Raw genomic sequence first — 14,211 nt, forward strand, 5'->3', positions numbered from 1 at the left:
AGAGGAGACAGTATTTAAAGGAACAAAAGCTAAGAATTCCCCAAACCTGGTGAAGGAAGTAGACATAAAAGTCCACAAAGCAGGGACACCTGGGGTTAAGCATCAGCCTTTGGCTCAGATCATGATCCCAGGATCCTGGGATCGAGTCCCGAATCCAGCTCCCTACTCAGCACAGAGCCTGCTTCCCCTCTGCCTGCAGCTCCCCCCTGCTTGTGCTCAGGCTCTCTCTCTGACATGAATAAGTAAATCCTCAAAGCTAACAGATCACCTTATTATCTCAAGAGAAAAGACCTTCTCCAAGACACATTACAACAATGCTGTCAAAAGACTGTGATAAAGAAAGAAAGGTAAAGGCAGCCAGGGGCAAAAGGCAGAGACCTGTAAAGGAACTTCCCTGAGGCTATAAGCAGATTTCTCACAGAAATTCTACAGGTCAAGGGACAGTGGAAAGACATATTCAAAATACTGAAAGACAAAAATCGCCAGCCAAGTAAACTTCAGATACAAATGAGAGTAAAGACTTTCTCAGACAAACAAAAGTTCAGGGAGCTCGCCCCCCACTACACCTGCCTTTCAAGAAATGTTGAAGGCAGTTCTTCAAACTGAAACGGACAAAAATACACAAAATTCTGATTAAGGTGATAGCATTAGAAAAACGTAACATTTTTAAAATAGTATATTAAACACTTAAATACAGCATGAAGGTTAAAGAAAAAGGAGCATTAAAAATCACCAATTCGGGGGCGCCTGGGTGGCTCAGTGGGTTAAGCCTCTGTCTTCGGCTCAGGTCATGATCTCGGGGTCCTGGGATGGAGCCCTACATCAGACTCTCCACCCAGCGAGGAGCCTGCTTCCCCCTCTCTGTCTGCCTCCTGCTCTGCCTACTTGTGATCTCTCTGTCAAATAAATAAAATCTTTTTTAAAAGTCACCAATTCAGTAATGAAATCACGGCATAAAAAGAAATCATTTGTGGTATCAAAAATGTACAAGGGAAGGAGGAAAAGGATGAGACTTTGAACAGGCAAATGAAGATAAACTATCAGCAGAAAGAGAACTGTGTTATCTAGGAGATGTTTGATGTAAACCTCACAGTAATCATAAGGCAAAAATCTAGAGCAAAGACATGAAACATGGAAAAATGCACAGACTCAGCAAATCACAACGGAAAAACACCAACTTACAAAGGTGGACAGAAACAGGAATACCAGATAAGGGGTTAATACCCAAAATACATAAAGAACTCAGACAACTTAGTAACAACAACAACAGCAACAAAAACAATCCAATTAAAATATGGCCAGAAGTAAGCAGACATTTTTCCAAAGAAGACATCCAGATGGCCAACAGACACATGAAAACGTGCTCAACATCACTCATCATCAGGGAAATGCCAATGCAAACCACAACGACATGTCACCTCCTGTCAGAATTGACTTGCATCCAAAAGACAAGAGATAACAATGCTGGCGAGGATGTGGTGAAAAAAACCCAAAAACCCAAGCTCAAACCCAAACCCTTATTCCCTGTAGTGGGAATGAGAATTGGTCCAACCATTATGGAAAACAATATGGAGCATGTTCAAAAAATTTAAAATAGAACTATGAAATGAACCAATAATTCCACGTCTGGGAATATACCCAATTGAAACAAAAACAGGATTTCAACGAGATCTCTGCATACCCATGCTTATCGAAGCATTATTCACGAGAGCCAAGATACAGAAACAACCGCGATGTCCACCAGCTGATGAATGGATAAAAAGATACAGTACCGGGGTGCTGTATCAGTCCCTGCAGCATGCGACTCCTGATCTCAGGGTTATGGGTTCCAGTCCCAGGCTGGGTGTAGGGATTACTTGAAAATAAAATATTTAAAAGAAAAGGTAATACATATACACAACGTAATATTAAAGGTAAATATCCCGCCACTCACAACAACATGGACGGACCCTGAGCGCACTGTGCGAAGCCGGGTAAGTCAGACGGAAAGACAGGTGCTGTATGCTATCGTTCACATGTGGAATCTGAAGGAGTCAAACCCGTAAAACGACAGAGTAAAGGGTGATGAGCAGGGCATGCAGGGATTAGATAACGTTTTTCAGGGCACAAAACTGTAATGAGTAGTAAAGAAACCACGGAGACCCAAGGCACGGCGGAATGAATACACACAATATTACACTTGTAATCACACGGCGGGACCACTGTTGGTGCAGCAATCGTTTTTACCACATATAAATGTATCAAAACAACAGGTGCACACCGCAATCCAACACAATGTTACACATGAAATTTACGCAGGAACGCTAAATGTCCGGCGCGCCCTCCCTTAAGACTGGTATTACTAAGGGAAAGCTCTGAGGAGAAAAGACCTCCTTGCATATTCAGGGCGCCCTTGAGATGCCACACCCAAAGCACCTGAACCCCAGGAACGCCCCCCCCCCTTTCCTCGGAGAGGCGGAGGCGGGGGTCCAGCGCAGGCGGGTCTACGGGGCGCACCCCAGGGCGCGGGGAGCGCTCCCCAGGGCCGGCTGAGCGGCGTCCTCCCGGGAACGCCCGCGCACCTGGCCACGCCGGGGAGCTCGCGGCCGCTACTCACCTGCCCGGGACGCCACTCCCCGTCCCTGTCGCCCGGGACGCGACAGGCCGGGTTCCCGCCGCCCAGGAGCGCGATCTCAGGCTGCCGCCGGCGCAGACGCGCAGGACGCCGGGGTGTACGCGGCGCGCACGCTGGAACGACCGACGGAGGGGCGGAGGGGCGGAGGGGCGGAGAGCCGAGCGCCAGCCTCTGCGGTGCGGGGCGCAGGTTGGGAGCGCGCGGGGCGCAGGTTGAGAGCGCGCGGGGCGCAGGTTGGGAGCGCGCGGGGCGCAGGTGCCCTCTCCGGGTCCCGCGACCGGTGCCGGGACTGAGCAACGGTGCCCTGTGCATCCGCGGGGATGCCGAACTGCCCCAGACTCTGCCCTGTGAGAGTCCCCAGCATGTCCTGGAGCCACGCTCGGAGGGACAAATCTGCGTCCCTTCCCACCCCCACCACGGGAACAGGGTCGGGCCCGCACGGGCCGCTGGGACTTGTAGTCCCCAGGACGCGGCCGACGCGGCCGAGCGCCCCTCTGGCAGACAGTAGGGCTGGGGACCGCTCCGTTTTACAGTGTGGGAGAGCGCAGTGCTTCCCTTGCGTCAGGTCCGGGTCTGTATTACTGACTGAGTGCCTGCTGTATGCTGAACTCATTAGCTGGACTTGGGGGAGGGTCGGTGAGCTCGTGGGCACTTTAGGTTAAGCAGGAAGATGAACTTGCAAGGAAGAAGATCAGGAATAAAAATGACAAATTCCGGGCGCCTGGGTGGCTCAGTGGGTTAAGCCCCTGCCTTCGGCTCAGGTCATGATCTCAGGGTCCTGGGATTGAGTCCCGTATCCGGCTCTCTGCTCGACAGGGAGCCTGCTTCCTCCTCTCTCTCTGCCTGTCTCTCTGCCTGCTTGTGATCTCTCTGTCAAATAAATAAATGAAATCTTAAAAAAAAAAATGACAAATTCCAAGTGCTGTTGGAGGTCACCCAAGGGCCAGAGACGGGGTAACAAAAACTTCCCGGAGGTTGTGGGGTTCCAGTAAGGCTTTGAAATGTTGGATGATTGGGCACCTGGGTGGGTCAGTGGGTTAAGCCTCTGCCTTTGGCCCAGGTCATGATCCCAGGGTCCTGGGATGGAGCCCAGTGTCAGGCTCCCTGCTCAGCAGGGGAGTCGCCTTGTCCCTCCCCCTCTGATCTGTCTCTCTCTCTCAAATAAATAAAATTAAAAAAAAAAAAAGCGAATGTTCTAGATGAGAGGAGGGTGGCAGGAGAGTGGTCTGCCTGTAGTGAGAGGTTCATGACACACAATGCTGAGCAAGGCTTAGGTGGGGATGTGGTCACCGGTGTCTTTGGGTCTCCCTTTCAGAAAGGCCCTCCAAGGGACACCTGCGTGGCTCCAGTCAGTTAAGCGTCTGCCTTCAGCTCAGGTCATGGTCCTGGGGTTCTGGGATTGAGTCCCACATTGGGCTCCTTGCTCAGCAGAGAGTCTGATTCTCCTTCTGTCCCTGCCCGGCTTGTGCTCTCTCTCTCTAATAAATAAATAAAAATCCTTTAAAAAGGGAGGAAAAGAAAAAGAAAGGATATCAGTTTTGAGTTTCCCTCTAAGGGAGATTATTGGTACAGACAAGGAGATGCATCTTCAGGTTTAAATGAAAGAGAACATCTCACTGCTAGTTTCCAGTTTCTGGACACTGTTGCTCTAAGACTCGATACATGTATACAAATCGATCATTAACTGGTAAGTAGCAAAATAGGATTGAGTTGTGTGCATGCTAGATAAAAGCCTTCAAAAGATGCTTCCATTTTTGTAACTGTTTTGGCATTTATTCAGTTTTCATATACCAGAAGTCTCAAGGGAAGAGAACCCCAATCTTTCTTATCCTAAAGGAGCATGTGTGCTTTGGGGCTTGGTCCTGGGAGCAAGGGATGATTTATGAGAGCAGTTTTGATGTCTTGCAATGGCTTAGACATAAACCCACGGTTCAGAAAATCCTTTTCCAGGCCACTTGTTTTTATCTTCTGATTTCTGAAACCAAGATCACACTTAAGTAAAATATATTTATTCTCAAGTTTCTCTGATAATGGAACACCAAGAAGTCATGATGCTTTTACTTTTACTAAAACATTGTGGAATGCTGTATCGCAGTTAACTAGTGTGGATGGAGTTTTTTTGGTTAAAGTCTACATTTTCCATATCCTGGTTCCAGGAAAAGTGAGCTGGTACCATATACTTTATTAATTTTGATTTTGATACATGAACAACTTTGCAACCAAGTGATTCTGTCTTAATCTCTGTCATCCTGAGCACCAAGAAGCCTTCAATATGGGGGTCCAAGAAGCCTTCACTCAATCCTAGATGACACTCACAGGGGCCACTTTGGGTCTTCCATAATGTCAGGAAATAAGTGAGGTCACATTTCATCTGCAAGCTTCCCAAACCTCCCCCCAAAATCTCACACAGGCTGTTAACTTGACCAAGGATGCCTCACTCCCCCAGATAGCTGTGGAGCCTATGCATAGAAGGACAGACCTGAGATCAGGAGAGGGAGGAAGAGAAGAAATATTTCTCCTGGTCCCCAAACACAGGCTGTCCACCAGGGGAACACCACATACTCCTGTCCTCCACATCTAGGGGTGTTGGGAAAAGGACGATAGAACTTGCTTGCTATCTTCTTCCACAATGACTGGGGTTTCAACTTCTCTTTAATGGGCATGAGAAGTGGTGCTAAGTGTTCCTACAACAAACAGGACAGTCCCCTGTGATGAACTATCCCACCCAAAATGCCATCTGTGTCTATGTTGAGAACCACAAGAAGTCCCATAGTGGAGTCTGGTGTTGAAAGAGCCCCAGGCCGCGATACCAGCCCAAACAAGAGAGGCGCTCAGCTGTTTTATGTGGATCCACGTGGAGACTCCTTCTGGCCGCACCAGGCTTCCGCCACGAGAGCCCCCAAAATCACCACAATCACGGCAGCCAGACCCAGTCGGATGAGGTTGCCCAAGGTGTAGTCCCGGGACGCAGCCCCTGGGGGAGATGGTAGAGAGGAGAGGATGAGCAGCAGCTGGAAAGGAGCATTCCTCCTTCTTACGCGGACCTGTCCAGTGTGACTGTCCTGCACCCGCTGGTGTTTCCTGGTCAGTGCTCAGCTCTACCTCCCCTGACACTGTCGTCACTCAACACAACGTGGGATTTCTGGAGAGTTGTAGTGGCTCTTCCCTGGTCTCCTTCCCAGTCTCTCTGCCTTACCACTCCCCCTTCCTGTCCTTGCTCGTCATCTCATTTCCACCCTCCCGCACTGCCCTTTCCCCTTCTCCCTCCTCGTAGTAGGAACCAGGCTTAGCAGCAACCCCAAAACCCACCGTTGCCGCACAGAGAAGGGAAGTCGTTCAGGGGCTGTGTCTGCTCCCCTCCTCGTAGGAAAGACTTAGTGCAACCAGTGAGCTCAAAAATATTCCAGCTTAGTAGCTGGGCATCGGGACAACCGTGCATTTCATTTCAGCTTCACCCAAGAAGAGCTCGGGCTCACCATTGGCTCTGGTTCCCAGAGGGAACCGGCATCTGACTTCTCCAGCTCACACACGCCAGGAGCACAGAGTTCGAGTCTGAACCCATCAGCAACAATGCTCCCAGGAGACAGAGTCAGTGGGGAGAGGCCCTGAGGACGCCACCGGGCCCAGGATGCCCTCTGCACCTCTCGGCACTGCCCACCCTGACCTTGCGTCCTAACTACAGAACGTTTGCTGACCACAGTGCACACGCAAACATGCACAAGGCCGAGGATGCGGGAGCAGCCTCCCACGAAGCAGCAAGTTTAGAAGATACTGCAGCTGTGTCACGACAGCCGGCGGCCGGGGAGCAGCAAGTTCCAAGACTGAGAAAGGTACTGCCATGAAGTTGCCGTCAGCAGGATGGACCACCGCTCTCGGGGACGCCCGGGGTGGCAGAAGGGGCTCTGGTGGGGGCGGGATGGGTCGTTTGGAAGAACAAGCTGAGAACATCTCCAAGAAGGCCAAGCAACAAAGGCCAAAGACTATAAAGTAGGAAAGAAGAGATTTAAAAAGGAGATGATCGGGAAAGCGAAGGAGAAACAGGAATCCGAAATTAACAAAAGAAATGCTCTCCGGTTAAAAAAAAAGAAAAAAGAAAAAAAGGATGCACACCTTAAACTAACAGTGTTATAAATCAGTTATAGGTCCACAAAACTGGAAAAAGCCAGTAAAATAGCCCAAATAAAAACAACTTAATTAAGAAATAAGTTAAATTTTTCAAAGTCCTAAGAGTCATGCACCTGTCGCCTCACCTGTCACCTGGATCTCAAGATGACTGCTGGGCTGTGAGGTCAAGAAAGGAGCCTTCATCAGAAAGTACACACAGCTGTAGTTCCCGGCATCATTGACTGTCACAGTCCGGAGGGAAAAGTCTGTCTCCTTCCCTACTGGACTCTGGACCCGTATGGGCCCTGCCGTTCCCTCCTTCAGTAGAGCGAACATTACAGGCGCAAAAATATTGTCTGGCCTCTGGCACTGCAGGGTCACTGTGTCTCCTGCGGTCACCTCACCCCTTTGGTGGACTTGCAGGGAAGGTTTAAGAAAACTTCCTGGAAGAGAAGGAGGGCTCCAAGGTCATGGGGAGAAGCCCTGCATCCCCCACCCACCCTGTTCTCCTGGCAGGGGTTCCCGCCACGTGGGGGAAATGACAGATCCCTGATCTCACCCTCTTTCCACTCTGACTACGGGAAGGCGATTTCCCCTTCAAGCCCTGGCTCTTTCTGTTCTGTGTCTCTCCGTCTCCCCTTGCCCCCTCTCTCCTTTGGCCCCCCCCCAACACCCGTCCCTGGAAGACCCTTTGTCCCTTCGAGGCACCCTCCTCACCTGTCACCAGTAGTAGGAGAACGTCACTAGGCTGTGAACGTGTGTGGGGGGGGGCCCGTCTGTAGTAGTCACAGGTGTACTCTCCAGCATCTCTGGGTTGTAGGTCAGTGAGTTGAAATTCAGCCGGCCCATCTGTGGAAATCCATGACTGCACAGACTCCAAAGGAACTTTTCCCTTTCTGAGAACAAAGTTGACTTTCTTGGTAGAAGTCTGACATTGCAGTGTCACATTACTCCAGCGAGGCATCACCGAGCTGGGCCAGGCCCTGAGGGAGGGCTTGGGAAGGGACTCTGGAAGGAAGCAGAGATCAGGACCGGGTTTTGGTGCCCTTGTCTGCTCCCAGGAAACCCCTTGAAGGAAAGAGAAGTGATACAGGGAGTTTGGAGTGAAGGAGAAGGAAGATCTGTCTGAAGGAACTCACCGTCAGTCCCCCTGCTTCCTTGGCCAGCACACAGCCCTGCAAGAGAACCGTCCATGAGACATGAGCACCTGCCCAGAGCCCATCCCCCCGGGGCCTCCCTGGAGGTCAGGCATATGGGGCTTCTCATTTCCCCACACTGGTCTGTGGCTCCAGCTCTGCTCCCGGCTCCTTCCTCGCTTCTCCCAGAAGTTCTGTGTAGCTTGCTCCTCCCATCGCCCCAGGACCTGACCCCTGAATTCTTAAGAGAGTTTATGTACTCATGCTCTGAGAGACACAAGGCTTTACTGTCCCATCAACACCTGGAAGGAAGTTATTCTGTTCTCCTTAGCATGCCCTGTGTGTAAACCACCCTGGAACACAGTAAGAATCAAGAAAGCACATTGGGCAACTGAAGAGATGTCCCAATTTAAGCAGGGCTCAGATTTTTCAAGGCTGGTAGAAAGATTCAAACTTATAATACCGTCCTTTCTTCATTTCACCAGATAGACCAGCCTGAAGGCAACAAAAGCCCCATGGATTACCCTAGAATCTAGGGGTCAGCGATTATTGTGAAAATCAATCACATCGCTGGGACCCAATCAAGCTAAGATGATGCTGTCCCTATTTGTGGGAAGCAGGTTTTCTTAGCACCAGCAGATCGACATCCGGAGGTGCCCCCAGCTTTACCATGCCCCTGAACATTTTGAAGCACTCATCTTTCATCTTCTTATGCTTTTCCCAGCTGACATTTGCTGACTCACCCTGGGGACTTTCCCATTCTGAAGACCCACCATGCCTCATTCTTAATATCCCATTATGACCAAGTGAAAACAGCAGTGACTTTGGATCCAGACAGGCCTGGGTTTGAACTTTGAGGTTTCTGCTCACTCACTGCACAGCCCTGAGCAGGAACGCTGAACTGTCAGTCTCAGGGTCCTTGTTTATCAACATGGGTTTGATTCCCATCATGTAGGACTGTTTGCAAGGGTCAGAGTGGTATTTCCCTTGGGGTAGGATACAAACCACGGGGCCCTACAGATGATTTCACGGGATGCAGTGACACAGTATTTTATAGCATTGATCAAGGCATCAGAAAGCTGAAACCCTTTCCAGTCACTTCCACTCCTTTGATAACAACAAAGAATTCCTTAGGCTAGAGATCAGCCTTCTCACACATCTGTCTCTGGCCAACTGCCCTTTGTGATAGTTAAGTAGCTGGGCATGGGCTCAGAAATGTGATGGCCAACAGCCCATGGCTAGACTGTCCTAATGCCTTCCTCCTTTAATTTGCATATATGTTTACACCAACCTATTTTTTGCTAAGTGACCCTGGCTTTTCATTTGAATTTTATTTTTTTAAATTTAAGTTATTGGCATTAAATTCCCATCTTCAGATGAATGTGCTTGTTCAAAGACATAGAAAAAATAAATAAAACAAAATAAAATTAGGATATTGAGTCAATAACATTTTAAGTAAGTAGGGATGACAGAGGCAGAGGACAGGTTATGGCGTGAAATGTATTTGCCTACCGGCGAACATCTGACCGATAAGTTGTGTCTCAAGACTCCCCCTGGGTTTCTGACACACCCGAAGCAATCAGTGGAGACAAGCAGACCTTACTGCCCCTCTTCCCATTTCGAGTGGTCCCATCTTTCTCCACCCACCTTCACCCCTAACCCCAGTAGACGGGCCCAAGAGACTTACCAAAGCAGAGGAGGCAGAGGAATTCAGGGATCATACTGGCCCTGCAGGCTGCTCTGGGGGCCCCTCTCTGGTCTCATCCACGACAGGGAGGGAAGCTGGATGTGGGTGGTGACATCTCTGGCCAACCCTTCCCTTCCTTCCTCTCATGTGACCTACAGGTTTTGTGTTCCAACCACATCCAGGAAACGAGAAGGAATAAAAATGCTCCATGAGGTCATAATTTATGCAAACTCTTTATATGAACACAGTGAATTCAGGGCTCAAATTCTAACCCAGCCAGAGGCACTGGACACCTGGGTCCAAATGATTCCACTGAGGAGATGGAAACAGGTTGGTGCAGACACTGCTGGAGATTCCCGGTCTATAGGACCCTGAATAGCTAAAGCAATTCTGAAGAAGAAAAATGAAACTGGAGACAACATTTCAAGCTGTATTGCAAAGCTGTGATCATCAAGACAGTATGGCACTGGCACAAAAACAGGCACATAGATCAATGGAACAGAACAGAGAGCCAGAAATGGACCCTCAACTCTATGGTCAACTAATCTTTGACAAAGCAGGAAAGAATGTCCAATGGAAAAAAGACAGTTTCTTCAACAAATGGTGTTGGGAAAGCTGGATGGCAACATGCAGCAGACTGAAACCGGACCACTTTCTTACACCATGCACAAAAATAGACCCAAAATGGCTGAAAGACCTAAATGTAAGATAATAAACTATCAAAATTCTAGAGGAGAACACAGGCAGCAACCTCTTTGACCTTAGCCACAGCAACTTCTTATTAGACATGTCACTGGAGGCAAAGAAAACAAAAGCAAAAATGAACTATTGGGACCACATCAAGATTAAAAGCTTCTGCACAGTGAAGGAAATAAGCAACCAAACTAAAAGGCAACCTACAGAATGGGAGAAGATATTTTCAAATGATATATCTGATAAAGGCATAGTATTCAAAATCTATAAAGAACTGGGACATCTGGGTAGCTCAGTCAATAAGTGTCTGCCTTCAGATCACATCATGCTCCCAGGGTCCCAGGGTCAAGTCCTGTGATGGGGGGGGGGTCCTTTCTCAGTGGGGAGTCTGCTTCTCCCTCTGCCTGCTGCTCCCCCTGCTTTTGCTCAATCTCTGACAAATAAATAAATAAATAAAATCTTTTTTAAAAACCCCAAATCTAGGGGCACCTGGGTGTTTCAGTGGGTTAAAGCCTCTGCCTTTGGCTCAGGTCATGATTTCAGGGTACTGGGATCGAACCCCACGTCAGGCTCTCTGCTCAGTGGGGAGCCTGCTTCCCTTCCACTCTCTCTGCCTGCTTGTGATCTCTGTCTGTCAAATAAATAAATAAAATCTTAAAAAAAAAAAGAAGACACACAAATGACCAACAGACACATGAAAAGATGCTCAACATCACTAACCTCAGGGAACTATAAATCAAAACCAGGAGAAGATACCACCTCGCACCTGTCAGAATGGATAAAATTAACAACACAAGAAACAGCAGGTATTGATCAAGATGTGGGAAAAGGGAGCCCTCTTACACTATTGGTGGGAGTGCACACTGGTGCAGTCACTTGGAAAACAGTTTGGAGGTTCCTCAAAAAGTTAAAGATAGGGACACCTGAGAGGCTCAGTGGATTAATTGTCTGCCTTCAGCTCAGGTCATGATCCCCGGCTCCTGGGATTGAGCCCAGCAGGGAATCTGCTTCTCCCTCTCCCTTTGGCCCTCCACCCACTCAAACTCTCTCTCTCTCTCAAATAAATAAATAAAATCTAAAATAAAAAAAAGTTAAAAATAGAACTACCCAAGGATCCAACAACTGCACTACTAGGTATTTAACACAAAATTTACAAAAACACAGATTTGAAGGGGTACACTCACCTTGATATTTATAGCAGCAATGTTCCCATAGCCAAACTATGGAGAGAACCCAAATGTCCATCAAAAAGATGTGGTATATATATACTACTCAGCCATCAAAAAATGAAATCTTGCCATTTGTAATGGATGGAGCTAGAGCGCTAAGCGAAATAAGTCAGTCAGAGGAAGGCAAATACCATATGATCTCACTCATATGTGGAGTTTAAAAAACAAAACAGGTGAACATATGGGAAGGGGAAAAAGAAAAAAGAGAGTGAAGGAAAGCATAAGAGACTCTTAATGATACAGAACAAATTGAGGGTTGCTGGAGGGAGGTGGTGAGGGATGGGCCAGATGGGTGATGGCGATTAAGGAGGGAATTTGTTGTGATGAACACTAGGTCTTGTAGGTAAGTGATCACTGAATTCTGCTCCAAAAACCCTGAGATCATGACCTGAGCCAAAAATCAAGAGTCCAAGGCATAACCAACTGAGCCACCCAGGTGCCCTGAAAGCCACAATGGTTTTGAAAGCCATGCTGGCAAAACTGTTGCCAATCTAAGCTTTAAAAAATTATACAAAGACTTGAAGTTTCAACTTCCTGTGTGCAGAAAGCAAGCTGAGAAAATGGGCCATCTATCAAGTGGGTCATATTCTCCAAGGTCTTCTTCAGAAGTGGATAGGAAGGTTGATAAAAGAAAGACATCTCAGAAGGAGGAACCAAGACCTCACAGGACAGTGGGCTGAGAAACTCCTCATGAAGAACAGAAATGAAACTTTGTGAAGGAACATTTCCACCCCCAGAATTGTGGCATCTAGCAACATTTTCCCAGAGTGATTTTTGAAGCTGCTGCAAACCAGTGACTGCTTTATGTCACCTACACACATAAGGAGGAAGCTTTCTCAAGTGGGAGTATTGTGGTTTTCCCACTTCTGTTTTGTCATCATATGGCAGATGTATGGGGCAGCTAATTTGTGTTTTAGTTCACGAGTCCTGGATCCAGAGGAGCCACCAATAGACTTGATAATGATCACTAGATCCTGGATTTAAAGCCTGATGCCATTATTGGATGGAAATTTGGGGGACCATGTCCTGGGGTGGGAATGAGCATATTTTGTACGTGGGATGGATATGAGTAACTGTGGCCAAGAAGTCAGAGTGAAATAGATCACATCAATAGCCCTTCAACTGTGGATTCAGCCACGTTTTTTGATTTGGCCAGCAGGATAAGGTGCAAGTAGCAACAGTTTCACTCCAGCCCAGGTCTTCAGGGGTACTGCATATTTTGATTTGGTGCCTGTGCATCTTCCCTTTCCACGAGAAGAACATGTGACAGCTAGCACATTGTTCTCAGGGGAAGATGAAGGACATGTGAACTGGAGCCAAGTCACCCCATCTGATGGAAGAAAGAGCTGGACCAGAAATAAGTGGATCTGGGAGACATGGAGGGAAAGTGTGCACGAGTGCATTCACACATACATCCCTCTTACTAGTTAGTGTGGAACGTTGGTGACTTCAAATCTTAATAAAAATCAGGACTCACTTTCCCTTGGCGTTTTGTCAGAAACGTAACTTCTGAAGAATTGTACTGAAAAAATAATTTCAGGGCAAGGTTGAGGTTGAGTCAGAAGGCAAGGAGCCTGTATGAACTTCAAACAAGATGTCTTTGATAGACATATAGTGGTCCAGAGTTGTAGTGGCCCAGAGTTGGGGATCTTCTCTTCTTACTCTATCTTCTCTTCCAGTCTTAGTCCCTTCAATCTATAATTTCAATCCAACCTAATAATTTCAATCTAACCTCTCTGCCCTTTCAGAGAGTGTATGAGAATCTACTTTTCATTTTTGGCTCACCTGCCTGTTACCTCTGCTAGGGTATTGTGTATCAGAAGTGCTGACATCTGCTTTGAGATGTAGTATAGGATTTTTCAATACTTGTAACATTGTGTATCAGTAGATACACCTCTCATACCTTCAGAAAGGGGACCTAATAATTCTAGAAAACAGATGTAGAGTGATAACATTGTGGCATCTGCATATGGTTTCAGCAATCTCATGGTTAAAGACCCATGGCTAAGGGAGAGAAGAATCATAGATTAGTCCTTGGAAGGAGAAAAAGTCTTGCCTGGGCACAGCCTGAGATGGGCAGATAAACGCACATAGTGGGCAGTACTGACTTTTTGCATGACTACCTATTCATATCCAGTGTATCCTGGAATAACTGTCTTCACTGGGACATTGACCACTTGTCACTTACTCTCTGTGTTTAAGTGAAACTGATCCAGGGGCGCCTGGGTGACTCAGTAGGTTAAAGCCTCTGCCTTCAGCTCAGGTCATGATCCCAGGGTCCTGGGATCGAGCCCCACATCGGGCTCTCTGCTCAGCAGGGAGCCTGCTTCCTCCTCTCTCTCTCCCTGCCTCCCTGCCTACTTGTGACCTCTGTCTGTCAAATAAATAAAATCTTAAAAAAAAAAAAAAAAAGAAACTGATCCAGACTCCTAGCTGAAGGTGTGCTCGTACGTACCAGAAAGGCCAATTAGTGTGATCTATCTCTTTGGTTACATTTATTGATTTAGGAATGGGCATATAAACCAGGATCAAAACAACATTGAGTCTGCCTTATGAGTTTCATTGCAAGTGTTAGTGCTAACACACTATTTCTCCCTGGAGATGCCATTGGATATCATCCCACCACATGAAGAAAACCAACCTGAGTGTGAAGTCTACACAGTGGAAAGAGGCACCTAGACATGGAGAAAGACAGTACCATTATTTGAAGCTTTGGATCTACCCATGCTTGAACACTGCCTTCGTGTT

The 14,211-nt window shown here is 47.7% G+C and overlaps 1 protein-coding gene and 1 long non-coding RNA gene across 4 annotated transcripts in view; both read right to left on the reverse strand.

Moving 5' to 3' along the window:
- LOC123391162 overlaps window positions 1-3,368 on the reverse strand; it is a 44,282-nt gene extending 40,914 nt beyond the window's left edge. For both annotated transcript variants that reach the window (XR_006605800.1, XR_006605799.1), the window contains exon 1: window positions 2,597-3,368. This is a non-coding gene — a long non-coding RNA (uncharacterized LOC123391162). The remainder of the gene's footprint in view (window positions 1-2,596) is intronic.
- A 1,408-nt stretch (window positions 3,369-4,776) lies between these two features.
- On the reverse strand, window positions 4,777-9,667 carry LOC123391163 (T-cell-interacting, activating receptor on myeloid cells protein 1-like). Of its 2 annotated transcripts, none has more exons than XM_045076978.1 (5): window positions 9,542-9,659; window positions 7,858-7,893; window positions 7,436-7,726; window positions 6,865-7,161; window positions 4,777-5,588 (listed from the first exon to the last, which is right to left on the reverse strand). In XM_045076978.1, the coding sequence occupies exons 1-5, from the start codon at window positions 9,573-9,575 to the stop codon at window positions 5,455-5,457; spliced, it is 792 nt and encodes a 263-aa protein (XP_044932913.1). In that variant the 5' UTR covers window positions 9,576-9,659; the 3' UTR covers window positions 4,777-5,454. The 2 variants fall into 2 exon arrangements, with proteins under 2 accessions (XP_044932913.1, XP_044932912.1); XM_045076977.1 differs by lacking the exon at window positions 4,777-5,588 and adding an exon at window positions 5,595-6,594 and having other exon boundaries at window positions 9,542-9,667.
- Between the last annotated feature and the right edge of the window lie 4,544 nt (window positions 9,668-14,211).

Source organism: Mustela putorius, unplaced genomic scaffold (genome assembly GCF_011764305.1).
Source record: "Mustela putorius furo isolate JIRA1106 unplaced genomic scaffold, ASM1176430v1.1 tig00000196_pilon_pilon_pilon, whole genome shotgun sequence".
Taxonomy (NCBI): Eukaryota; Metazoa; Chordata; class Mammalia; order Carnivora; family Mustelidae; genus Mustela; species Mustela putorius.